The sequence below is a fragment of the Rhinolophus ferrumequinum genome, chromosome 2 (genome assembly GCF_004115265.2).
Source record: "Rhinolophus ferrumequinum isolate MPI-CBG mRhiFer1 chromosome 2, mRhiFer1_v1.p, whole genome shotgun sequence".
Classification (NCBI taxonomy): Eukaryota; Metazoa; Chordata; class Mammalia; order Chiroptera; family Rhinolophidae; genus Rhinolophus; species Rhinolophus ferrumequinum.
Window position 1 is genome coordinate 99,206,305 of NC_046285.1, and position 26,825 is coordinate 99,233,129.

The 26,825-nt window shown below is 43.4% G+C and overlaps 1 protein-coding gene across 1 annotated transcript; it reads left to right on the plus strand.

The window, feature by feature from the left end:
* Window positions 1–319: 319 nt before the first annotated feature.
* On the plus strand, window positions 320–26,377 carry IFNAR2 (interferon alpha and beta receptor subunit 2). The gene is made up of 9 exons (XM_033132224.1): window positions 320–672; window positions 6,786–6,877; window positions 7,892–7,933; window positions 9,736–9,850; window positions 11,196–11,374; window positions 13,346–13,506; window positions 17,128–17,299; window positions 20,446–20,576; window positions 24,125–26,377. The coding sequence occupies exons 2-9, from the start codon at window positions 6,823–6,825 to the stop codon at window positions 24,812–24,814; spliced, it is 1,545 nt and encodes a 514-aa protein (XP_032988115.1). The 5' UTR covers window positions 320–672; window positions 6,786–6,822; the 3' UTR covers window positions 24,815–26,377.
* The last annotated feature ends 448 nt before the right edge of the window (window positions 26,378–26,825 follow it).

Genomic DNA, 26,825 nt, shown 5'->3' on the forward strand with positions numbered 1-26,825 from the left:
GTGGGGATCCGGGCAGTGGGAGCATGCAGGCAAGACCCAAAGAGGAGGAGGGAACCAATTACTTACCGTATTTACAAAGGCCTGCTTGAGCCTGGAACTAAACCAAGCCTTTACAACTCAATGGCAGCTGTTTTTATTCCTGTTTTATGGATTGGAAACTATGATCGGAGCGGTTTATATAACTAGTACGTGGGAAAGCCAGGAAACAATCCATTCATTTCATTCGTTCAACGCATTTTTATTGAGTGGCGGTGGGGGTTGGTAAGGGGCGGACTTAACAAACGTCAGTAAATTACAAAATCCGCTATCCCCGCCCCAGCCCGCCGCGGCGCTCGCCTGGGTCCGGGAGAGCCGAGGGAGGCGGGCGCTCGCGGCGCGCTTCCGCGCTGGGGACTCCCCACCTCCGCCCGAGGACCACCTGCGGCTCGACCCCGTAAGCCCTCGGGAGCGGCGTCTGCAGGCCACCATCTGGCCGCTCCTCCCACTTTCGCTCCGGGCGGGCTTCGGCCGGTTCCCGCCCGAGGTGGTCGTCGCCAGTCGCCACAGCCAAAGGGGCCGCCAGCAGCGCGTATCCTGGCCGCGAGCGCCGAAAGGGCGACGGTGGAGCCTGACTCCAGAGGCTGGGACCGAGGCTAGCGCCCCGGAGCGGAGCGGCAACGCGAAACTGCCAAGGTAACGCGGGGCAGGCGGGGATGGGGCGGGAGGCGGGGATCGCCAGGGCGGCTGACTTCCCGGCAAACGCCGCGTTCCTGCAGCCGCTTCCCGGAATCCGGCTCCAGCCTCCTGAGCCTCCCGGGGACTCCTTCCCCTCCCGCCTCCTTCCCGGCTGAGGAGCTCTGGCTTTGCAGCCCCGCCCCCTTAAGGGTTGTCTCCCCCCCGCGGCCTCTTCTATTCATAGCCCTACCCCGGAGCCCCTTTCTTTGCACCCAGCCCTGCACATTGTCTCCCCCATTCCCTGCCTCCCCCGCCAGCAAGGATGCCCGGGACCGGGCATCTGCCGCTGCAGAATGTGAACCGTTGTGAGTTCGAGCGTTAAATTCCTAATGGTCCACTCCGCCTGCAAAAATGGGTTACCCGCTCGGGCCTCTGGTTGGGACTTGGACCTGTCCTCCCAGAGAACACCCGGAATTAACCATCCTTTCCCGTGCGGGAGAGGGTCACAGGGGCAACCGGGGCTGGAGTGTCCTACGTCCTTCCAGATCCACCGCTTGGAAGCTGGAGTGGTTAACGGGGCATCATCACCGAGACAGAGGAGTGGATCCCCCTCCGGAGTCGGGAGGTAGTGAGAAACGTGCGAATCGACGTTTGCGTTGCGACCCGGAGCAAATTAACCAGTTAAAGTCGAGTTCTGTCCATCAAAGTACTTATGTGTCTAGCGATGGCTGTACTGGGAAACTCTAGATACCTGGCCTCCTTTTCTTTTTTTAATATTTCTTTGGTTTCCTACTTTTTGTTTGGCAAGAGGTCTTAGAAACCGGTCTGACTTGCCTGAGGGTCAGATCTGAGCGGGACGAGGTGGGAGGGGCAGAGGCAGGTGCAGGGAAGTCCTGGAGTCCCTCCTCCCTCCCCCCCGGTATCATGCTACACTGGCCGACAGCTGCCCCACACCTTGGCAAGGTTTCTAAGTACCACCCACCCACCCACACATACACATTTGCTGTTTAGGTTTAGGGAGTAAAAGGACAGAGCGAGGCCTTATGAAAATCTGCTCTAAAGAAAACATCTGGTAAACTTTCATAGCAATATGCAGTATACTTGATGAGATTTGACCTGTTAGTCCCAGGAAATGACTTGAATTATTTTTTTATAAATTTTATTGGGGAATATTGGGGAACAATGTATTTCTCCAGGGCCCATCAGCTCCAAGTTGTTGTCCTTCAATCTAGTTGTGGAGGGCGCAGCTCACATGTTGGAATCAAACAAGCAACCCCGCTGCCCAGAGCTGGGGCTCTAACCAACTGAGCCATCTGGCCGCCCCAAACTTTGAAGTTCACAAGTTGTTCACAAGTTGTTTTTCAATTTTAAATGATCAAAAATCTACACGGCTCTTTTATTCTTACCCATTTTCCCTCTAAAATTTCTAATTTATTAAAAGTATTTATTTAAAAGTTAATCTGCCCAAAATTTGGTTCCTATAATTTGACAAATGGTAATTTGTCTAAAAAAAAAAATTGGGAGAACTATAGCACCAGAGTTACTGTCTTGAAAGTGAAACTTTTATTAAATTATATATCCCATCCCTCCCACTTGCACACACACAGCCATACTGGACTCATTTTCCTATTAAATGTATAAACCTTCAAACTATTAAGAGTCAACAGCATATCTATATTCTTTGACTATCAGCCATTATATTCTACCAAAACTAAAATGCTATTGAGTATAAGATGTACTTTTATTTTATGTCACCAATAAGAAAAAACACTGTCAGTTAACACTATGTTGTGCTAACTATAGGAAGCATTCTGATTGCAAAATGGAACAAAAATTATCTGTGGGCCAAAAGAAAATGCCATTTTCCAGATAAAAGTACCACTAAAGGTACTAAAATATAAAGCTTTTTCTTTTCTTCCATAGTCTGTCTCAACTTGCTGTTTTTAAATTCGCTATTTAATGTCATTCTAAGTTAAAAAAAACTGTTTATAATTATTTGCATGATTTGACTAATCTATATTTTACAAAGTCAGATCTAACTGCAAATATAAGAGCAATTAATTCGCATGGAGAGTCATCAAATTACACATTTTGGGAAGGTGCCTCCAACCAGCCAGAAGAAGCAAAGTGAAGGCAGGCTCAGGAAGGTAGCCAGGAGGAAGAGAGGGTCCCCTTCCCCATACCCCCGTCCACACACACACACACACACACACACACACACACACTCAAGAAGCACTGACTCATGCACAGGGAAACTCAGGGCCAGGGCAGCTCCTACACATACCTGGGGCCCCTTGCGCTGGTGACTCTAGGCACGCATGCACTTGGGCCTGAAGGGTGCTGGGATCTACCTCCTGCTAGCTGCCCCACACCCCAGCCTGGGATGGGCCCTGGGGAAGTCAAGTCTCCCCTTCCTGAGGACCTACCATCCCAAGCCACAGCACACTGACGAAGTCCCAGGGTCTTTAAACTCTGCTCCTGGATCAAAGCTGACCTAGATGCACACCCCCACCAGACTGGCATTTCCTGGCTGAAGTGGGACACTGCCAGCCCGGGGCAAGGATGGCTTCCATCCTGACCTGCCCCCACCCTCCCTGCACACCCATCAGGAAGGTACCAGTGCATCATGGGACTCTCCAACAGCGATCCAGCTGCCACCCCACTCAAAGAACATTGACAGTCATGGATCTAGAAAGAGGCCAGGTAGGGCCTGGGACCCTCACACTGCAGGGGAGAGGGTAGCAAGAGCAAGCTTGAGCTGAGGCTCCAAGCCCAGTGCATGTTTCATTATCCCATCAGTCTTCCCGAACAAATGACCAGTTTGGAGATAAAGTTGTTAAGAATTTCTAAACAGCCACAGAAGAGCAGTAAACCAAATGTGGGACCCATCTGCGTGCAGGGCTCTGGGAACTAAAGCTGGCCCTGGCTACAGAGGTGACAGTAACAAGAGCGAGGCTTAGGAAGCCTGATCTATTTGTAGTCAGGGGGAGTTATAAGGAGCTTCATTAACAATTCCAGGCAGGCTGCCAAGACAAGAAGATAGATTTTCTGAGCAAGCTGGAGTCTAGTTAGTTCCCAGATATCTGGTTGAAAGTGGCATGTGAGTCACCAGCCACAAAAAAGGGGAGGACTGTTCCCTGGCGCTGAGCCAGAGAGCGGACTTCTAATTGTGAGCTTTTGTGTGTGTATGTGTGTGTGTGTGTGTTTCTCGGCTGCTGAAGGGACTGCGTGTTCTGCAGATGCAGAAGGAAGATGTACCACTATCAAACAAAAACAGGGACCAGAGGGCACAGAGCAGACGTTCAAATGTAAGGGAATCACCCCCAATGTGGCAGCCTGCAATCTAGGGACGCCCAGCCTCTAAGGAATGTCTCCAACCATGCAAGCCCTCTGCTGAGGAGTAGTGATGGGAAATGGCTTCACGTTTCACAGACACATCTCTAGATGTTCTAAATGGGTGCAGTGTTGTGGGCTAAGTTGTGGGCACAGATGCCCTGATCTCTCATGGTCTGTGGCGTCTGCAGCTGGAATGGCAGTGTTGACTTGGAATCTCTTGTATTTCTCTAGGAGAACACCCTGGGTGGGACCTGTTACCGTGATAGTCAAGAGGACTTCTAAATTAGTTTTTAGCTTGAACTCAAGTGTGCTATGTTATAGTCATTTTTCATTTTGACTTGGGGCTTGATGCTGCCCCAGTGTTTGGGGACAGAGGAACACCCAGAATCTAGAGAGCCCTGTTGCTTAGATGGAGACAAAAGCTCTGAGTCAGGAAAGGAACAAGAGTGACTGGCGGGGGGGGGGGGCTCCATAAAATTCTTGAATTTCTCTCTCACTTTGGAGCGAGGAAGGCTTTCTAACTGTGACTCAAAATGCAGACACTAAGAAAAGAAATACTTTCTTTTTTTTTAAATTAAAGTTTATTGGGGTGACAATCGTTAGTAAAGTTGCATAGATTTCAGGTGTACAATTTTGTATTACATCGTCTATAAATCCCATTGTGTGTTCACCACCCAGAGTCAGTTCTCCTTCCATCACCATATATTTGATCCCCTTTATACTCTCATTACCACCCTCCTCCCCCTGAAAAGAAATACTTTCAATCTGAAAACAAAACTCAGAAACTGCTGTAAAACTCAGGAACTGCTGTGTGGTTAAAAAACAAACAAAAAAAAGCAGCACAAGCAAATCAAAGGGCAACAGACAAGAGGAGGGGAAAAAAGAGGTGACTTGTTGCACAGGGTCGGTTTCCCTCCTACTTAAAAAGCTCCTGGTAACCAGTAAGAAGAAAAAGCAACAACTCCATAAAAAAATGGGCAAAGATACAGTTAACAAGAAAAGAAATACAAATAGCTCTTACAGATATGAAAAGATGCTCAATCTCAAAATGAGAGAAATACAACTGAATATTAGTCTGAAAACAATTTTTCATTTATGAGTTTATTTCCTAAAAATCCAAGAGCCTGATGATAACCTCTCTGAAGAGACTGTGGGAAGGCAAAACGTTCTCACACCTTGCAGGTAGTTGTGTAGATTGGTACAGCCACAAGGGCGGGACTGTGGCCTTTTCTATCAAAGTTACAAATGCATAGCCCCTTTGTCCTGGGTCTCTTATATCTCCCCCTCCAGACCCAGCCTCCTCCTTCCCCACCCTTTACTTTGCCCTGGGATCCTGTCTTCTGTAGGTACAACCACCAGCATCTTTGTTCTCTGACTTCTGGTTGGGTTTAACCAACGTGGAGCCCCAAGAGAAGGGAGGAAAGATAGTGATGGATGACTTATTTATCCCTCAGCCCCCACTCTGCACAGTCACTTTGGGCTGGCTGTGTCTGGCTTACATCTTAGGTCCTCACACAGGATTCTCTCCTTCCAAAGTCCGATTTTGGCACCTTCCCTTTACTCCTCAAGCCCAGGGAGGTAACAGCCCCCGCTATTGGTAGCTTCAGGTACTACACTCTTCCTTATGCCTACGGATATCCTGCTCACACGTTGGATTAAAAACTTTCTCTGGGTGGACAGGTGGCTCAGTTGGTTAGAGCGCGAACTCTGGGCAACGGGGCTGCCGTTTCGATTCCCACATGGGTCAGCGAGCTGTGCCCTCCGAAACTAGAATAAAGTCAATGAGCTGCCACTGAGCTCCCAGATGGCCAGATGGCTCAGTTGGTTGGAGCGTGGGCTCTCAACCACAAGGTTGCTGGTTCCACTCAACTCCCTCAAGGGATGGTGAGCTGCGCCCCCTGCAACTGATAACTGGCAACTGGACCTGGAGCTGAGCTGCGCCCTCCACAACTAAGATTGAAAGGACAACAACTTGACTTGGAAAAGTTCTGGAAGTACACACTGTTCCCCAATAAAGTCCTGTTAAGAAAAAAAGAATTTAAAAAAAGAGAAAAACTTTCTCAAAACATCCTACTTGAATGAGCTGTTTCCTGCTGGGACCCTGACTGATATGCCCTTTTGCCTAGCAGTCCTACTTCTGGAAATCTCCCCTTCATTTAGACTTTCCCAGGTGTGGAATGATGCATGTCCAAGACAATTAATTGCAGAAAAAAATTGGGAACAACTCAAATAGCCATTCTAGGGACTGAGTATATAAATGATGCATGTCTGTAGAATAGACAACGCAACTAATTATCTTTGGTACTGATGTAGAAAGAGCTCCTAAATATATTTTTAAGTGGAAAAAGCAGGGGAGAAATGACATAGATTTGTTTTTGCTTATGCATAAAGATGTTCTGAAGAACTTACCAAAAAAAAATAAAATAAAATAAAAGTAGTTTTCTAAAGGAAGCAACACTCTTCACTATTTACTTTTTTGTATTTTCTCTCTTTTTTCTTTCTTTTTATTTTTACTTTTCTGTATGTTTAAAATTTTGGAACCAAATGACTATGTTGCCTGTTCAAGAGTTAGATTTAAAATTTCTTCCTGTCCGAGTAGGGAATTGGTCCCGGAAGCTGAGATCAGGCTTTTCATGTACATGCAATAATGCAATAAATTGTCTAGTTCCCAGGAGGGCAGGGGAAGCCTGCGAGCAGGAGTTTCCTGCTCGTCTTTGTGTTCCTGCATTGTCTTGTGTTTAATCATTCTTAATTAGACATTTCAGCATTTTGATCACCTAATGATTTCCTTTCAGATGTGAAAGTAAAGAAAGGACCTATCAAACAACAAAGATGCTTTTGAGCCAGCATGCCTCTGCAATGAGACCACTTAATGTGTATCTCGTGGGTAAGTGCTACTTTTTATCACAGCTCTTATGGAAGCAAGGCTGTGAAGTCATCACCATCAGGAGCCCTCCTGAGGACTGGGGCTCAGCCTGCTCAAGGTTCCGGGCCAGATAAGAAGCCTGTGCTTATGGGTTTCTGCCCTATTGTTATTTTTAAGGAAACAAACAATAAACAAGAATGACTTAAGGCTCAATAATGATGGAGAATATCCTTGTATGTAATTGGAAGTAATTTCTCTTAATACCCTCCTTCTAATCCAGGATGGAATTGATCAGTCTACTCCTATATTTGGAAAGAGGCCAAGCCCTTTATCTCCTACCAGTGTCACTAGACTGAAAAGTCATCCCTGAACTTTGGTTTCCACACTTTCATTTATTATCAACTTTTTCCTGTGGTCCTATTCATGCCTTTTCTCTACCTTCCTATTTATTTCTATTTCCATATCATTGTATCATTTGTCCCATAGTTTATGAGTATGGGATCCCTGAATGGGACACTTCTCCGCTGAGCACGACGCCCCATGCCTTGGAGTGTGTAAATGATGTCACTGGCCTCCACCCATGAAAAATGCCAGTAACCCCTCCTTCCAACTCATTGTGACATCCAAAAAAACAAATGAGAAGCCCAATTCCCATCACCAGCACCTTTCAACACCCTTGATAAATATCTTTACCTTTAAAGTTTATTAATTAGCAACATGCTTATTCATGTTCTGATAATTTTTCCAGACAGGTAACTGCGTCCCGGGACCCTTCTTCAGCCAACCCTTGTTATTAGGCCAGTTCCCAAGCAGATCTTGTTTTGGATCCACTCAGGACTCAATCCTCATGTCATGTGACCAATATCAACTCTCTCAGAACCACTAAGTTCAGCATGTTTTTGTTTGTTTGCCCGAGACAGTGTCAATCCAATATTAATAGATGTGTGTAAGAGAATGCCAGAGCCAGAGCAACAATTCTAAATTGAGCCCAGAGAAAGTGTTAGTGTTTTTCTAACATGTTTTTCTCCTTCCTAGTGTACATCAGCCTCGTGTTTGGTACTTTACAGGCTTTGTCTGGTAAGAGATTTTTCTTAGCTTGACTACATTTTGTGTAAGGGTCAGAGTGTTGGGGTGGCCATTCAGAAGTCTGAAATGTGGGAAATTTGATTTCTGATCCCAAGTCTGTTACTATAGGCAGGAAGAATAGGGCTGCGGGCAGAGGGGGGGCGGTGGGGGGGTGGGGAAGGAAGGGAGAGGCGAGGATAGCAGTTAAGGAAAAAGCCCACTACAGTCTGGCCAGAACTGGATTTCTGCGGCGTGGGGTGGGCTGGAGGGAGAATCGGCCATCATCTTGCCCTTTGACGTGAACTTTAGATGATTGTATAGGTTATAAAGCTATTAATATGCCAGCGAAGAAAAATCTCCACCCCCTGTGTTGCCATGACAGCTCTGAGAGAGCCAAGTAAGGACAAAAATGCCCCCTCCTGAATGGAGGGGGGGTCAGCAAGGACCCGCCTAACAACATCTACCTCACCGCCCTTAAGTCCTGAATATTCCACCCTTCTATTTTTTATGCAATACATCGCCAGACCTCTCTTGTCGTTGGTGTGGCTGCACTTCTCTGAGCCTGCCCTTTCTCTCGCCATCCTGAGAGCAGTATGGTCCTTTTCTAATAAATCAACTGCTCGCTTGACTTACTTAGTGTGTCCTGGAATTCTTTCCTGCGACCCACATCAAGAACCCATTTTCGGCTGCAGATCCATTGCCCATTTTATTTAAATCCTTTTTCTCAAATACTTTCTTTGTAAAAGGAGCCCAAATTAGCCAATTCTGGTTTTCACATTTGTCTCACAAAACTATTATAAGAACAATAGAGATCATTTTAAAACCCCTTAAAAGAATATTCAGTGGGAAACCTCTTAATAGAAGAATGAGGAGAGACAGAATATGCCAAATAAAAATGACCCAGAAATAAGTTCCCTGTAATTTGCACTTTTCTACCTGTTATCCAATGTCTGGTATCAGGTAAAGGAAAATAATTTTTTTAACTAAGCGTCTTGCCCATATACATAAATCTGTCCACAGAACTTCACTATGCATTAAATATGTGTCCAGCCTTGTGATGAGCTGGGGAATAAAGAGTTGGCAACCAAGAAGCAGAGGCCCAGGCCGTAACCTATTACGGTTAGGAAACTTAGATGATCTTAAACACTTGAACCGTGTAAGGCGGGATTTGACAAACGCAGCTTTAGAGCCTCATTCGCTGCAGCGTTAGCTAACTCCCTGCGTTAGCATTGTAGAGCTCAACTTCTCAATTTCATGGTCTGTAGAATGGGTCTGATCATAGCAGCTACGGTAGCATTGTTGTGGACGGGTAATGCCTGAAAAGGTATGGCCCCTTTATCTCTCCCTCCCCTCTGCAATGGGGAATGACTTGAGTGGGGAATTCGCAGGCGGAAAGGCTTGCTGTGGGCTGAGCTTAGGGAGGATTGCAGGGGGAGTTGCAAGCTGAGTGGAGAGAATGGGTTGGCGTGGGATATCCTGGATCATTTTGATCCCATGGGCTACTGAGCGTCACTGATAATTGGATGAGTTCAAATTCCGTTTACAGGATATTGACTTCCTGTTTCCCATCGTGGCCTGCCCTACGTTGTATTGCTCATTAATTAATTGTACAGTTAGATCCATTCATTTCTCATGTCCAGTAGAAGTGTTTCCTTCCTGTGTTTCCAAGAACCCTGGCTTCTGGAGAGGGCTTTGCTGGAAGTGTGGGCTCCAGATCCCTGGAGACAGTCTGGACTGTGGCCAAGATACAACCATGGATTCTGGATTTCAGTGTTTCTTTTTTTTTTTTCTCCTGTTTTCTTTATATTTTTCAGAGGACTTCTGCATTTTCAGGATGACATTAAGAAATTTCCGGGTAATTTTATCATGGGAATTAAGAAATCATTCCATTGTACCAACTCACTATACACTGTGGTACACAATCATGAGGTTAGTTTGACGGTTCATTTTTCTCTTGCTATATATATTTCTATGATGTGGGAGTGGGGAAGAGGTGATTTTACTTGTGACAGTCAGTCCCTCTCTCGCTTTCGCTCTTGCTCTCGCTCTCGCTCTCGCTCTCCCTCCCCTCCCATTCAGAGCTTTAAAAGTCCAAGGACAACACACAAATCCACTTTTAATTAAATTGAATAAAAATCCAAAACTATTTTTGATAAAGCTTATATTTATAACCAAAGTCAATTTCTCCAGGTCCAAGCCTCAGAAGCAAAATTGTTATCATGTATGGTTTACACAATTATTTCTCTGATTTAGTAAGTCTGAATGTGTAAAACCAGTACGTTTTCTGAGGACAGGAGTCTGAGGTCTGGTGACCATATGGATGGTTTGTGTTCACTTTTCTTTGCTCAGGGAGGCATGTGCACATCAAAAAGTGGCCTGGCCCAGACTAGGGAAGGCTCAGGTCCAAAGTCTGGCTTGGTCACTAACCTGCTGTGACTCTGGGCACAGAGCTCAGTCTTCTCTGAGCTAATCCTTCTACTTAGGGGTTGCCACAAGGATGAATGACACAACTGATGAAGCCTTTTGTGGCTCTCTTCTTCCCGTTTGTGACAGTCCCCTTCATAAGTCATTGCTTTGATCCAGTAGCCCCTCAGAGTATCCTGTTGTTCATTGTTAATTTGGCTTACAGCGGTTCCTATTGCTGACTGACCCAGTAGAGGGCCTTTGGCGAGTTTCTCCTTGGTCCCTGCTGAGACTTAAGTTTCTCTCTGCACTAGGCAGTCACATGGATCTCCCACCTACTTTTCTGAAGCCCATGTTGTCCCTGTATTGCACAGGCTGACTTAGGACTGGGCCGTGTGGTCCTCAGCAGGAGAGAGAGGGGACCTCAGGGAGGGCAATTATGATTGTCCTGCAGGGGAGAGGAGATCTGGGGCCTCTACAATGAAAGCCTGAGGTTTGCACATTCATTCATCCAGCAAATATTTACTGAGCACCGACTGCATGCCAGGAGGTCCAACTGTGAACCCAAGTCCCTGCCCCACTGGTGCAGACATTCTGAAAGTTGGCACAGATGTCAATAAACAATGATAACATAATGAGGCAGGTTGTTGTAAATGGTATGAATAAAAATAGACAGGGAAGGGGGGGGGAAAGGCGGTGTGCAGGGTAGGATAAGGAGTTCCATTTTTTATGAGGTGCTCAGGCCAAATGACTGGATACATTGATATTTGAGCAGAATCAGGAAGGACTGAGAAAGTGGGACGTGGAGTTAACAGAGTCTTATCCCATAAATGCTCATGTTTTCCTTTTACCATTTCTTTTCCTTTCGAAGTAAACCAGAGGATATGAAGGTTGTGAAGGATTGTACAGAGGTCACAGGATCATTTTGTGACCTAACCAATGTGTGGGAAAGCATGCCTGAGACGTACGTCCCCAGAGTTGTCGCATTCCGAGGGAACACAACCCTGGTCAGTTGTACGAGCAGGGAGAGCATCTTCCCAGGAATAAACAGTGAGTGGCTCTCTGCTTATCATCTTCCGCCTTGCCATCAAGATCATTACTATTTTCTCTGCCGTGAAATAGGCAGGCCTACAGAGGTGTTTTAGACTCTGGGCTAGGTTCCCTTCCTGGCCCTCTGACTTCCTAGCTCTTTAACCGGGGAGTAGTTACTTTGTTTCTCTGAGCCTCAGTTTTCTTGTCCAGAAAGTGGAATGATGGTGAGTTAATGCCTGCAGAAGGCAGTCAGTCAGTAGTAGCTGCTACTTACTGGTTTGTTTTACAGTGTAACAGAAAGTGGGCAGCAGGCCAGAGTTTTCCTTAACACTACGACCCCTCCCCCAGATCATAACCCAGTAGGTGTTTTACATGTGAAGGCCCAGGTATGCGTGCACATGGGGCCCAGACTTAGAGAAGACTGGAGCCCAAATGGGTTTGCCCTTTTTCTCTGTGACTGGAGTCAGCTTCCTATGGCACTTGGGTTAACCGCTCCAGGGCAGCTGTCACTGGCCCTCAGCCAGACTCCGTCATTTTTTCAGTGTCCTAATATGCATCCTGTTTCCAAGAGAAAGATTCAGTTTCAGCATCCTGTGAAAGGCTGTGTGGGTGTGCACTACCACCTACAAGATGATAATGACAGCTAATCCCAATTTAGCAAACACCTAGATACTTATGAGATTCACTGGAATTGTTTGTGTGTTTCTGTGTGCGTATAAATAGACATATCTGAGTGTGTCCACATAGAAAAGAAAGAAAAGCACAATATATATAGATCATGGTATTCAGACCTTTAAAGAAAGTATATTAAAATAATGAGATACCATTTTTCAAGACTCAAAATGGCAGCTATTAAAAATATGCAAATACCCAGGTTTAGAGGAAATCTAGGGAGTGTACTTTGGCACAGTCTTTCTGAAGGTAATTGGCAGTATGTATTAAAAACCTTAACACGTGTCTGTTCTAATCCAGAATTTCTCTTTATTGATTTGTCCTAAAGAAATTAAGGACAAATACAAAGATTTAGCTCCAAGAACACTCAAGAATACACAGATTCTATTCAGACAAATTAGAGTCAATCTAAAAGTTCAAAACAGTGAATCAGTTAAATCATGGTACCTCCATTCAGCAGAATACAATTAGCCATGAAAACTTATGATGAAGCTCAGGGATCAGCTGACTTCCCGTAAAGGGCCAGAGGAAAACAACCCCTTATACTTACAGAGGCCAGAGGAAAACATCCCCTTATACTTTATGGGCCACCAACGGTCTCTGTCACATAGTCTTCATGTGTTTACAACTCCTTCAAAAATAAAAACCATTCTGAACGTGGAGGCCATTAGAAATCTCCAGCTATGGTTTGCCAGCCCTTGATGTAGATAAATATGTATTAATGTGTTTATGAAATAAGTAAAAATATATTCTATGTAAAGCAATATGGGTAAGAATGATTTAATTTTAGTTTAGGTATATGTATATTTGTGTGTGTATATATATACATATATATGTATATATGCATATATTTGTGTGTGTGTATATACATATATATATATACACATACATACATACATATATACACACACACTAGTTCAATTTATATATGTCTAAATATATCTTCACACATACAGCATGGACAAAACATGATTACATTCAGGAACAATTGCCTATCTGTTTTCTGATATTTCTACAATGGTTATGTATTATTATAATATGGACAGAAGTCATTTTTTGTGGTTAGAAAACAGCCTGAAAATTGGGACAGTACTGACTTCCATCCCAAAATCTATCCTCCATTTCTTGTGGTAATATTAAGCAAATCACTTAATTTTCATTGTTCCCAGGTTTTCACAGGTAAAACCATAGCCCATGCCTCAGCTTGGGCCGTAGGCAGATTAAAAGAAAGATAGCTAGAAAGAAGTAAGGTGGTATCATGACAGTGGGAACAATCATTGACGCTGGAGTTTGTTTCTGACTTTGTTTTCTGAACAGTGTCGTTGGAACCACCAAACTTTGAGATTGTTGGTTTTACTGACCACATTAAAGTGATAGTGAAATTTCCACCTGTCATACCCAAGATACTTCGTGGGGAAGGATTACATGTTTACTTATCACTTGTCATCGAAGAAGTGTCAGGAGGGATTATTAAGAAGGTAAGTGGTCAAAACAGTTTTGAGTTGGCAATGAAGATATTTGACTATCTTCTTTTAAAGAAAAGACATTTGTAATGATTTGAACAATTAAAACTAAAGTGTCTGGATCAGTGTGGTCTGATTTCATGAGAGAAGCGTCCATAATTCATTCACTTTGGAAATACGTTGCCTGAGCCTACCAGTACGGCCTTCTTTCAAAGAATAAGTCACATGCACACATCAAGGGACACACAGGAGAGAGAGAAGTGTGTGGTGTAGATGGGGAGAACAGGCAAATTTCAACACGTCAGAGTGAGATTTTCTTTCAAAGGGATGGTTTAGCTGCATGTAAAAAGCATCTATCTCTACCAGTCCAGCCCTCATGCACAGTAAGGGAAATGGCTCTTTCTGGCAATTCTGTTCCCTCCTCATTTCCCAGAAAGACCTAACTGAATGGCAGTTACCTTGGGGTGATCCTGGTATTAGACAGACCTGGATCTTATATTATTTGTTCGCTTAGAAAGCTGGAATCAGTGAAAAATGGACAAACTGCTTGCGGTGGGCCTTGCTGAAATAGCAGCTTATGTTTGCATGGCCCTTTGCCAATTATAAAAGCTTTGCAGGTAATGCCAGCCCACCAGGTATCAGGGGCATTTCAGGCAGAGGGCACAGGAAGTCAGAGGTCCTGAGGCTGGAGTGGTCCCCGTGGGTTTGAGAAGCGGGGAGCTGGAATGGAGTGACCGAGACAAGACAATCGAAGGAGATGAGGTCAGGGAGGAAAGGGGTCTGGATCTTGTGGGGCTTTGTGGGTCTGAGTCTTTGGAGTGTGATGGAAGCCACTGGAGAAGCCAGCGCTTTAACAGGGCATCCTGGCTGGTGTGTTAAGAATAGACCATAGGGGCCAAAGGCAGAAGTTGGGAGACCAGTTCAGAGGCTGGTAACTTCTTAGGAATTAGCAATTTATATGGGAATAATAGGAATTACAAATCATATAATTATTATAATTTTTTCTTTAATATCCACCTGAATTATAATCAGCACCCTAATCCTTTGATTAGGAAGAGGGAGCAAAAATAAGCTTATGTAGCTTAGAGACTGTACAGGTTTCATTCATTATCCTATTCCAGTCACATCTAATTTATATTCCATCCATGAGCTACTAACTCTCTGTTTTAGATTGTTTCTAAAATAAGACACCTATGCTTATTAGGACATTGACAACACTGTAAGAGGAAAGTTATCATTGATAAACATCTTCATTAAAGAAAATTAGTCTTTAAATTACATTAGATAAAAAAAAAAAAAAAGCCAGTGTTATCCAGGTGACAGATGGTGGTGACTTCGACCACTTGGCAGTAATGAGAAACGGTCAAATTCTGCATATATTTTGTGAGTGACACCAACAGTATTTTCCGATGGATTAGATGTGCACCGTGGTAAAGAAAGAGAGAAGTTAGAACTCCAACACTTTCAGCACGAGCACCTAGATAGACAGAGCTGCTATTCATTAAAATGGTGAAGACTATGGACAGAGCTGGTGGATAGGTTGGATGTCGGTAGTTCATTCTTGGACATGCTAAATTTGAGGTACCTAGAGGGCATCCGGGGGAATAGTGAGCAAGAATCGAATGTACTAGGTCTGGAGTTCAGGGGAGAGGTCCAAGCCCGAGAGATATTCTGGGGAGCGTTGGCTTCTTGGTATGGACTGAATGTCTTGACACCAGGTGAGATCACCTGGGAGCGGTCATGCATAGAGAAGAGAAGACATCCAAGGACAGAGCCCTGGAGAACTCCAAAAATGGAGAGAGATAGCAAATGAGGAGGAAACAGCCAAAGAGACTGAGAAGGAACACAATATGGTAGGAGGAGAACTGGGTGACGGTGATGTCCTGGTAGCTGAGAGAAGAAAGTTCCAGAAGGAGAGAGTGATCTACGGAGTCAAGTGCTATAAACGGAACAAGTTAGAAGAGGGCTATGAATTGGGGATTAGATTTAGGCACATGGAAGTCACGGTGACCTTGATAAGAGTGGTTTTGATGGAGTGATGAGGTAAAGACCTGGTGGGAGTGGATTCAAGCAAGAGAAGGAAGAGAGAAATTGGAGACGGTGAGGAGAGCTAATTTCTCTAAGGAGTTTTTCTATAGGGGGAAGGAGAGATATGCCGTGGTAGTTGGAGGGGAAAGTGGGGTCAAGGGAAGGAATTTTTAAGATGGGAGAGTGTCCCAGTGGGGGTTGTGGGAGCAGTGTCCTAGAGGAGATGACAGTGTGTGGAGTATCATGAGCGTGAGAGGGGTTGGCATTGGCTGAGAGCAGGGACTGTGGATGCCAGTCACGGGGGAGGCAGATGGAAGCACATAGGATATACCGTGTTTCCCCGAAAATAAGACCCAGCCGGACAATCAGCTCTAATGTGTCTTTTGGAACAAAAATTAATATAAGACCCGGTCTTATTTTACTGTAATATAAGACCCGGGGTTTAATATAAAATATAATATGATATAATATAATAATATAATATAATAATATAATATAATATAATATAATATAATATAATAATATAATACCGGGTCTTACATTAATTTTTGCTCCAAAAGACACATTAGAGCTGATTGTCCGGCTAGGTCTTATTTTCAGGGAAACACGGTAGGAGGGAGCAGCATTGCAGACTTAATCAAGATCCCACGATGGCAACACCAAGTGTAGAACCCAGACATTGTGACACTCAGCTACCCCTAAACTGTTCCACTACAAAGCAAGAGCCCTCTTTGCCATGGCACTGTTTGTGGCTCTGTCCCCTTTTTCTTCTTCATTGCTTATTTGCCATGCATGAGCTTTCAGTGTGTTGGTTTGTTTTTAAATAATTCTCCCTCCTTTCATATAGAAACTTGAAGAAAAACATAATTACAGAAGGCTGTATTTGAATTGCCAGAAATCCTAATTTATAGAACTACTAGTAAGAATGTACTTTGAAAGCTGTAAGGCATTATACAAAAGTTATTTTTCATGAAGGAGCCTTCATATCAGCTCTTTAATTCCAAAATGGAACAGAACTACCTGGGAAAGAAGAGGCAAGGTGTTTTAAGGGAGGAGACAGGGAACTAGACATCAGCCTCACTTCTGCCACAGACAAGCTGTGTGGCCTTGAGGAAGTTACTTAACCACTCTGAGCTGCAGTTCCCTTGTCTGGATCATGGGAATAATACCTACTCTGCAGACTCTTTTGATAGTCTAATGAGTTAATATGTATGAAAGCACTTTCTGAAGTGTAAAGTAGACACGTTATCATTAATAAGATAATCTTATTTTCCTATTTTTGCAGGCTTATCTGGTTGTAAGATAAGCCTGCAAAAATGACTTCATGGAGATCTTTAGTCCTCATTGGGACTTTTTCTCCTCATTTGTAAAATGAAGTTGCTAGATGAGATTTCATGTTTAAAATGTATGTGTTTGTGTACACATATGTGTAGTTTTGTGATAAATCGCTTGCTCCAAGTGACTTATAAAAACTTTTTCTTGCCAAGCCTATGATATTTCTACCCCTATTTAAGATTTGAAGACAAATCCCCAAAGATATTCTTAGGGCCTGCCTCTAAACAAAATTCTACTCAAAGTCTTACTGATTTGTTTTGCTTATTTTTACAGCATAAACCGAAAATAAATGCAAAAACCATCACTGGAAATTTCACTTATGTCATCGACAACTTAATTCCAAACACAAACCACTGTGTATCTGTTTATTTTGAGCACAGCGATGTGGGAAAAATAATTGAATCTCCCACAAAATGTACTCTGCTTAAACCTGGACAGGAATCAGGTATGAGAGTTTTAGAAAATTCACGTTTTGCTTTTACTCTGTGGGAAACCCTATTTAAAGAAGACTCTGAAAGTCGGGGACTACGAACGGGATTTCTTCTGCTAAAGGCATATCGCAGAGATGTTTTCTATGGGTCCTTCTCCACTAAGTGGCGGAGTCACTTGTATGTTGCCATACCATAGGGAAAAGCAGATACCTACCTTTATATGGTCAGAAATCCTCCTGAAGTGGAAACACTTTTATTTCAGGGAGTGATTCAAGGCAGTTGTGTGTGCCCTTAGGTTGGGCATTATTTAAGCCAAGCATTGGGGGGGGCAGGGGTGCTGCGTGATTGATTAATATCTGCCCGAGTTCTGTGTCTAGTAGCACAAGGCTTGGAATCCAACTTCGGTTTTACAAGACTGCCCTGCCACCACCACCACTTTAAATACCAGTCACACGTCCAAGTTGTCACCTGGGCTTCTAACTGACCAGCTGTAAATTGGAGATTCCCATAACCCTCTCTGGGTTTCATAATTTGGTAGAATGGCTTGCAGAACTCAGGAAAACAATTTACTTACTAGATTCTTAGTTTATTATGAAAAGATACAACTCAGGAACAGCCAGATAGAAGAGGTGCATGAGGCAAGATATGGGGGAAGAGCTCCGAGCTTCCATGCCATGTCCAGGTGAACCATCCTCCCTGCATTTCCATGTGTTCACCAGCCTGGAAGCTCTCCAAACCCAATCATGTAGGATTTTTATAGAAGCTTCATCACAGAGTCATGACTGATAAATAATCATTGGTCATTGGTGATTAATTTAACTTCCAGTCCTTCTCCCCACCCAGGAAGTTGTGGGGTGGGGCTGGAAGTTCTAACCGTTTAATAACACGGTTGGTTCCCCTGGCAATTGGCCCCCATACTTAGGTGCTTTCCAAAAGACACTTATTAATAAACACTCAAGTGCGGTTGAAAGGGACTTGTTACGAAATGAAAGACACTCCTTTCACCTTTGTTCTTATCACTTAGGATAGTCTACAGAGCTCTATGCCAGGAATTGGGTCAAAGCTCAAATATCTATTTCTTGGGGTGGCCGGTTAGCTCAGTTGGTTAGAGTGTGGTGCTAATAACACCATGGTTGCCAGTTCGATCCCCGCATGGGCCACTGTGAGCTGTGCCCTCCTTAAAAAAAAAAAAAAAAATTGTATTTCTTAGTATAAACCACAATATTACACTAATAAAAACTCCAAGTAGTAATGTTAAAGAACAAAATTCAACTGAATAAATTTGGAGATCTAATTGGCTTTATGAAGCAATTCATGAATTGGGCAGCATCCTATCTACCCTGTTTCCCCGAAAATAAGACCAAGCCGGACAATCAGCTCTAATGTGTCTTTTGGAGCAAAAATGAATGTAAGACCCAGTAGCTACGTAGAAGAGCACTCCGATGAGTTGCACAAAATGAAAGGTTTTTATAGGCGGAAAGAGGATGGGACTCCCTTCCGGAAAGGCAGAGACGTCTTATCAGGCAGATCACTTCACTAGTGTTAACCTGGAAATTACAGACTAATTGGTTTAAAATTCCACTCCTGGGAGGCTAAAACTACAATTAGGTTCGTTTTTAAGTTTTGGTTAGTTGACAGCGGCTTATTAAAAGGGACTCCCATTTTTGCTGGGTGTTTTTGCTTTGTTTTGTTTTTTAATCTTCACAACCACCTTAATACGGTAGGGGTTCATCCCATCTTACAGATGAGGACCCCAGGAAGAGAAACCAGAGGTTACAGCTTGTGACATGTTGCTGGACGAGAGCCGCTGGAATCCATGGTGGCCCATTGCACTAGCCACCCTGCCCTTACTGCCCTTTTCTCATTCCTACTCTGTGAGGTGCACCACCCTTGGCTCTTAGGAGGGCTGACCTTTCCTTTTTTCTCCTCTGTACCTGTTTTGCCTGAGGCTATGGTTACAACATTAATATTAATAAAAGTCTTTCTGGAAATTTAAGAGCCTTAGTTACTGTTACAATAAAAACCTTCACGGTCAAAAGCTTTTTTGAAAGAAAGGGTTTATTGAGCCATATGCAAGCCAGAAAATGACCAGGTCCTGGGACATACAGTCTGAACCACCAGCAACATGGCTGGGTGGAGAAGACAACATGTCCGCCACCCTGGGGCTGACAATGAGTCTGGGGAAGAAAGATGTAAGTTGTTTTGAAAGAATTTACCTTGGCTATAGATATGGGGGTGGGGAAAGGATGATGCAGGGCCAATTCTGTGATAGGTGTAGAGTCTGTAAAGGAGAAATATTTACTACTTCCTGATTGGTTATAGGCAATCAAGTTCACATATGTAACGTATAAGCATGAACTGGTGGTGGGCCTTTTGTGTGTGCGTGTGTGTGTGTCTGTTTTTTAGATAGCCACCTGGAAGTTGATTCAGTTTCAACAAACATTCAGGAAAGTAAGCAGTCTTGATGTCTTTCCCAAGACTCTTTCCCAAGGCTGACTGTCTCACTCTGATTTGCTGGAATTTAATTTAAAAGAGCTCAGAATTTTTCTATTGTCATTACATAACTACTGATGTCTTCTCGGTCCAATTGGATTTATGGGAAAAAGCTGTTTTCAGTCAGAATGTTAAAATTTTCCAAATGGAATTTTGACAAGACTCTAAGGCAGAACTCATAATAGGACGAAGCAAGGTCAGCAGAGCCCAGATTTGGGGTCCTAGCGTGGCCAAAGTCCAGCCTCAGAATGACCTCCCTGTTTTCAGGCACACTCCCATTTTTCACTTTCTGCAGTGCATACGAACATGTGGCTGTTGAGCATTTGACATGTGGCCAGTGTGACTCAGGAACTGAGTTTTTCAATTTTGGTCATTTAAATTTAAGTAGTCATAGGTGGCTAATGACTACTGTATTAGAGCGCAGTCATAAAATATAATTATAAACTGAAAGAAATTTTACTGTTAAAAACTAAATCTGTCATTTCTATTATTTTGAAAAAATGTATACTTGGATTACTTTGCATTTTTTTTTGTATTTAACAATAGTTTTTCCAACTTTTGTTCCCTTGCTATCTCCTTCCACCACCAGACCAACGTGCATTTATTCCCACTTGAGATCGTCTATTGGATTTATTTTGAAATAAAGTTATTTATTTTTCATCCACAGAGTCATCAGAATCTGCCAAAATAGGAGGATTGATTACTATGTTTTTGATACTAGTTGTCTTCATAAGCACCATAGTAATACTGCAACACACTGGTTATATATGCTTAAAAAATAAGTTCCCCAAAGTGCTGGTATGTAATTTTTTTTTAATTTCTGTCTTTATTTTTTATTTTAACTTAAGAATTTTTATTATATACTTAAATATTCTCACAGAAGAAAATCCCATTTTCTAAAATCACCATGAGGTTTCAACACTCTGGGTTCTTTTCCGTCCCTCTAAACATATATTTTGCATTTTATATTTTCTTTTTCTACTTTGTCCACATATTATATGTAACGATCATACACTGTTCCATTGTTATGAATGTATCGTTTTTCCTTTAATCATGTCCGAGCTGTGAAGCGTTTGGATTGATTTCTTTTTCATTTCTTTTCCTTTATTTTCTTTCTTTTTTGGCCATTAAGAATAATGCAATGAACATTTTTATACAGATTACCTTTATATTTTGAATTACTTCAGGGGAACAAATACACAAAGTGGATTTATCTTATAAAAAAGAAAAGAAGTAATTCACAGTGCCAGTGGTGGCGTGTAGGTGTGCACAGTTCTCCAAAGCTCTGATGACATTGATTCATCATGTTTACCACTGTTGTTCATTATTGTGTGTATAACAGTCCCGCATGGTTGCTCTCATTTTTGTTACTTTAATTATTAGCGAAACCAGCCACTTCGCTTTGTCTTCATTTCTTCTCTGTGCTTCCCAAGGCACATACTTTCTGTTCAGAGCCTTTAACCACTCGGCCAAGTCTGGGTATTGATCGTACATGTTTCTAAAACCTCCTCATGTCTTTTGGCTCAAGTACGTTTGTCCATCGTTTATCATTTTCCCTATTCCATTGCTTTCTTTCTATATTAGTTTTATAATTTTTCATCCAGAAGTATCTTCTTTTTCTGTTTGAACTCATTCACCTTCTTCTTATTTTTTAATAGCCATATATTTAAATATTCTCCTGTAGTTGATAAAATTGTTCTCTTCTTTTTCTTGCTATTTTTACTGGTCTGGGTGGTTTAGGGGAGGGATTGTTTATTGGGGTGGTATGTGTACTCCTGGAAATTTTAATTACAATTAGTCTTTGAACTTAGTTGGCATCTGGCTACGCCTGATGAGATGTAAGTGGCTCTGTGTTGGGTTTCATCCACACTGTGATCCATGTTTTGCAAGAATTGATGTTTTTGATCTGTCAGTGTAGCATATTTTCTTCATTCCAACTCTTTCTATCTGCCATGCATTGCTTTGACCTTGAGGTCTTCTGTAAATCCTGCTCCAACAGGCCTTGAAATATAAAGGCCGGTAGCCCCACCCGTACCCTCCTAAATAAATCTTGTGCCTGAATTACCTAAACTCCTGACTAAACCTCCTCCCAGGTCCTCCTGGGGTTCCTCCTCTCCTTAAGATGCCTCAGAATTATATGCCAATTATATATATGCCTGTCATTTTGTTAACCCCAAATAATTACAGGAGGTGTTGTTATCTCATGTCGGTCTAGTATTTCTCCATTAAAAATTGTTGCTCTGTGTTTAAGTAAAACTCTAGGAACAATAAAACAGAACCCCCTAGATCTAGTGTGTTTGCGTATGTCAAGAACAGATGTTAGAAATTTTTTAATGTATCTATTTTTTTTCTTCTTCTTTTCTTTGCATTTAGCAAATGTTTATTGAGTATTACTTTGTGTCCACATGTTCTAGGTACTGGGGATATAGAAGTGAACAAAACAAACAAAAAACCCTGCCCTTATGGAGCTTAAAGTCTGAGGAGTGAGTGTAGAAACAATGACTTATAGATGATATGACTAAGTAAAAAATTCACGTTTCTAGCAATAAGTTATTAGGATTAATAAGTTTAGCAAAGTTGTTACATACAAAATAATCAATACAAAGATGCTTGCATTTTTATACACTAGCAACAATCACTCAGAAAATAAACATGAAGCTGCTTGCAACATCCAAGAACTTACGTACACAAATTATAGAGTAAAGCTCTGAATTTTCACCAATTCAACGCACCCATGTAACTAATGCCCAGATCAAGAAGGAGAACATGACCAGCCTCCCCAGATCTGTCTCTCTCCTGCCACCTTCTCCTCACTACCCCCCACAAGCAGTAACCGCTATCCACATAACTAGCAGCATAGATTAGTTTTACCTGATTTTGAACTTGGAATTATACAATTAAAAAAAAAAAAGGAATACCATTATAATAGTAATAAAATATTTTTAAAACACTGAAGGAAGAAATCTAACAGAAGTCGTTAGAAGCCCTTTGTAGAGAACATTATCAAACCTTATTGAAAAGCATTAACAAAGATCTAGTCAAATGGGGAGCTCAGAAACAGACCTACACGTAAGGAAATAAGACTGAACACGAGTAGAACTGAAGTGGGGAAAGGATTGGCTGGTCAATACATGTCTATATGGGAGGAAATGGAATTCGATCTCTACCTCACACCATACACAAACATCAGTTCCAGGTATATTGTCTTTCACTTTAATGTGAAAGACAAAACTCCTAATATTTGTAGAAGGCACTATAGGAGTTTCTATATGACTTTGGGGTAAGGAAGATTCATTCTCTCAGAAACAAAAAGCAAAAAGCATCAAGGAACAACATTGATACATTTTCTTACATTAACATTAAGAATTTCTTTTTCTCAACTGTTATCATAAAGAGAATAAAATGACAAACCACAGACTGGAGGGAAATATAGGTAACATAAATAATCGACACATAATTAGAATTCAGATTGTAGAAAGAACTCCTGTGAATCAATAAGGAAAAGGATGAATAACCCAATAGAAACATTCATCCCAAAGCTGGGTCTGGGTAGAGCAGGGAAAAAGCAGGCACGGGAGACTAGAGAGAACAGTGCTAAGGATAATTGAAAGGAATCCCATGCCCACCCTCCTCACCATTGGCCCCCATTGTAGTCGATCTGGAGACAGGGTGAACCTCAGCCTGTCTGTATTTGCCTTAGCTCACCCCACCCTGTGTGTCCTGGAGGTGTTTTCTTTCAAGGGCTGGAGTAGAGTGAGCTCCAGTCTCCCCACTCTTCTCATCCCTCACGCGTTAGTGGTCATCTGCATCTTTAAGGTCCTCTCGTCCAGGATGCTTTGATCCAATGGAATCAGCTCCCTAGAGTCTCTCCTCATCCACTTAAGAATGTCTTGGCAATCCAGAATTGAAATCTCTTCAGCCTAAATGGATAGATTCTCCTGACATGCAAAAAGCAGTGAGGGGAGAGCCAGCTAGCACGTGGTCAGGTGCTGCAGGCAGCCTGCTGAGCTTCACATCCAGGCTCCACCCCTGACTATTGTGAACCTTAACCTCTCTGACTCATTTTCTCATCTGTAAAGTGGGGATAAGAATAGTAAGCTTACCTCATAGAGCAGTTGTGAGGGTGAAATGAATTATAACGTGGAATGTACTAAGCAGTGCCCGGCAAATAGTAAATACTGTTACTATTAGAAAATACTAAAAAAAAATGTAACTGTTAGGTATTACCGTGGTTCTCATCATCACCATCCTTATCACTGTGCAGTTAATCTCATTAAGTTTTATTATGTCCAAAAATAAGGAACAAACACTTAGAATTGATAGACTCTCTCTTTTTCCTTTTAAAGAATTTTTATAACTTTTCAGCCTGGGTATTTGCTGAGCTGCCGCCATTGGAAGCCGTGGCTCTGTTGGAGGTCATTCACGTCAAAAGAAAGAAGAAAGTATGGGATTATAATTATGATGATGAAAGTGACAGCGATAATGAAGCAACCCCCCGAACAAACGCGGGGGGCTACACCATGCATGGACTAACTGGCAGGCCTCTGTGTCCGGCCTCTGGCTCCTCCTCCACCGTGGAGGACTGCTGTGACCCAGATGCTGAGGAAACTGACCTGCCCGAGCCTGAGGCTGAATGTGAGTCTCTGATGGCACCAGGGCCCGGCCCCTGGCCGCCGGAATGCACTAGTGAGGCGGACGAGGGGAGAGGGACTCGGCTGGAGGACCGCTTTTCTGAGGAGGATGGCAGCTCCACGGAGGGGTCTGGGGACAGAATTATCTTCAATGTGGATTTAAACTCTGTGTTTGTGAGGGTCCTCGACGACAACTCAGAAGTCCCTCCAGAGTTATCTCTTCCAGAAGATAGCACCGAACTAGAGGATCCCAACGAAACGGAAACAAACCTTCTGGTAGCCAGTGGAGGAGGGACACAGCCGTCCTTTCCCGTGGAGTGTCTATGGTCTGAAGATTCTCCTTCTGAAACAAGTGACACTTCCGAGTCAGATGTTGACACCAGGGATGGTTATATAACGAGATGATGAATCCCAAAAGACTGAATTAACTTGGGCTGACGATACCTCCAGGGTTCTCTCTCCTGCACCGTCACTTGCTCCTGTGGTCTGCAAGTGTTCTCTGGGGGAAGGAGTTGGAGACTGCAGAGTGGTGCCCTCCCCCCTCTTCCTGGTGACGTCCTCTATGCAAATTCCCAGTATAGGGAAGAGGGGAGGTGGGACAACTGGTATCACAGTATCATTCCGTGCAGTGTTTACATGTTCAAAGTGACAGCTTTGAAGGGAATGCCCCTACACCCATGCGTTTATAATGTTTCTGCTTCATGGTTTCCAGAGTAAGGAGCAAGGTTCCCTGTGGTTTCCAGGGGTGGTCCGGGGCCCTGGGAAGTAATGTGGGCCAGTGTGGGAGTGGGAAGAGAAAAGGAAGACACTCAGCAGGGTTCATAGCAGGAGCAGTCGGCAGTGTTTTCCACAGGCTCAAGGCAAGAGCAGGAAAACAGGCAGAAAAAGTGGCGGGAGGAGCGTGGACCACGGGAGGAGGTGGAGGGGGACTCACAACAAATAGAAGCACGTGTTCCTTTTGGAAGTAGGAGCGGTCCAGCCAAGTCGTGGGCAGCTCCCGGGTGTCATCCTGTGGCCTACACTCTGAGAAGTTGACTCGGCTCCTCGTCCAGCCTCTCTACCATATTTTAAGTGAGGAAGACAGACTCACACACGTTATTTCTAGTGGCAGGCGGGTACCTAATAGAGGAAACAAACATTTGCATGAGGGAGGGGGAGAGAAGCTCAGTGCCATATTTTAAGATGTTTAAAAAAGCGAGTGAGACAACAAATGCAAAAGTATTTCAAGGTCTTCAGAAGAAATAACCTCCTAGGGGTCATCGGTAACAAGTCAGGAAGTGCTGTGTGTGCTGATTCCAAATGTCCTACACGTGACTCCAGTTCCTGTGAATGGGTGGGGGCAGGAGGGAGAATTCTAGAATATCAATAGCAAAAAACAAAAGGACTGGGACTCAGCAGAATGACTGCCCCCATTTCACTGTGTGACCCTGAGCACTTTGGTTAGCCTCTCTCAGTCTCAGTTTCTTCACTTGTGATGTGAGATTGGACTCGGTAATCTCCAGGCTCATGTGATAGTAGGAGAAATATTAGAAAATACAGGAACAAAGACGCTGGTGGAGGAGCTGCCACCCTGAGGGGCTCCCGGGGTGAATGAAAGGTATTCCTCCCCCCTCACCCCAAGGGCAGGGTTCTCAGACCTTCCTTCTGGATCCATTCAAAAGGGGAAAAACAAAAATCATGAGTCCTAGCTCAAGGACTTTGAACAGATTATTTTTATAATTGCCCTAAAGTAACTCAAAGGAGAGGGCTGTGAGAGGGGAAGTGTTATTTAATGAAATTCCTTAGGCAAGGGGCTTGATCATATACGTAGTCCACTTCTCTGCCTCTGAATGCATCTACCATATTTTGAAAGATTTCCAAGTGATCTTTTGGGATAACCTTTTATGGCAGCGTGGGTGTGTGTGTATTTTTAAATTTTGTATACGGGTTGGAGATTGAAAAAGGGTAATAAAGACATACTTTTTAATACAAACCAGGTAGTGTCTTCAGAGTTGTTTCTCATCAAAGTACACACGCAGCAGATTTGTGGTTCTGCTGGCATGTCTAAGGTTGCACAAAACTTCCTCTATTTCTGTGTGGTGGCCTGCAGGTGCCGAAGGAACTTTCCACCCCGCGGTGCTCGCATGCACGTGGAGTGTTGTAGCGTCAGACATCAGGCAGCCCCAGTACTTACCCTGCTCCGGGTTTTCCGTTCTCACCACTGCTCAAGTTTAAAAAGAGGAAATTAAACCTCTCCGGGAAACCTGGTGAGAGAAACGAGTTATTGCCAAATAAATGACTTGGTTTCATGTGTATCCCTGGGGGCGGGGTAAAGAAGACCCTATCAAACTGGATGGAGTGCTTTAAAATTAACTTATTTGCGGGGTGGGGATTTTGGAGGCCGTGCTGGTTGGTTGGAGAAAACTTGGGCAACACA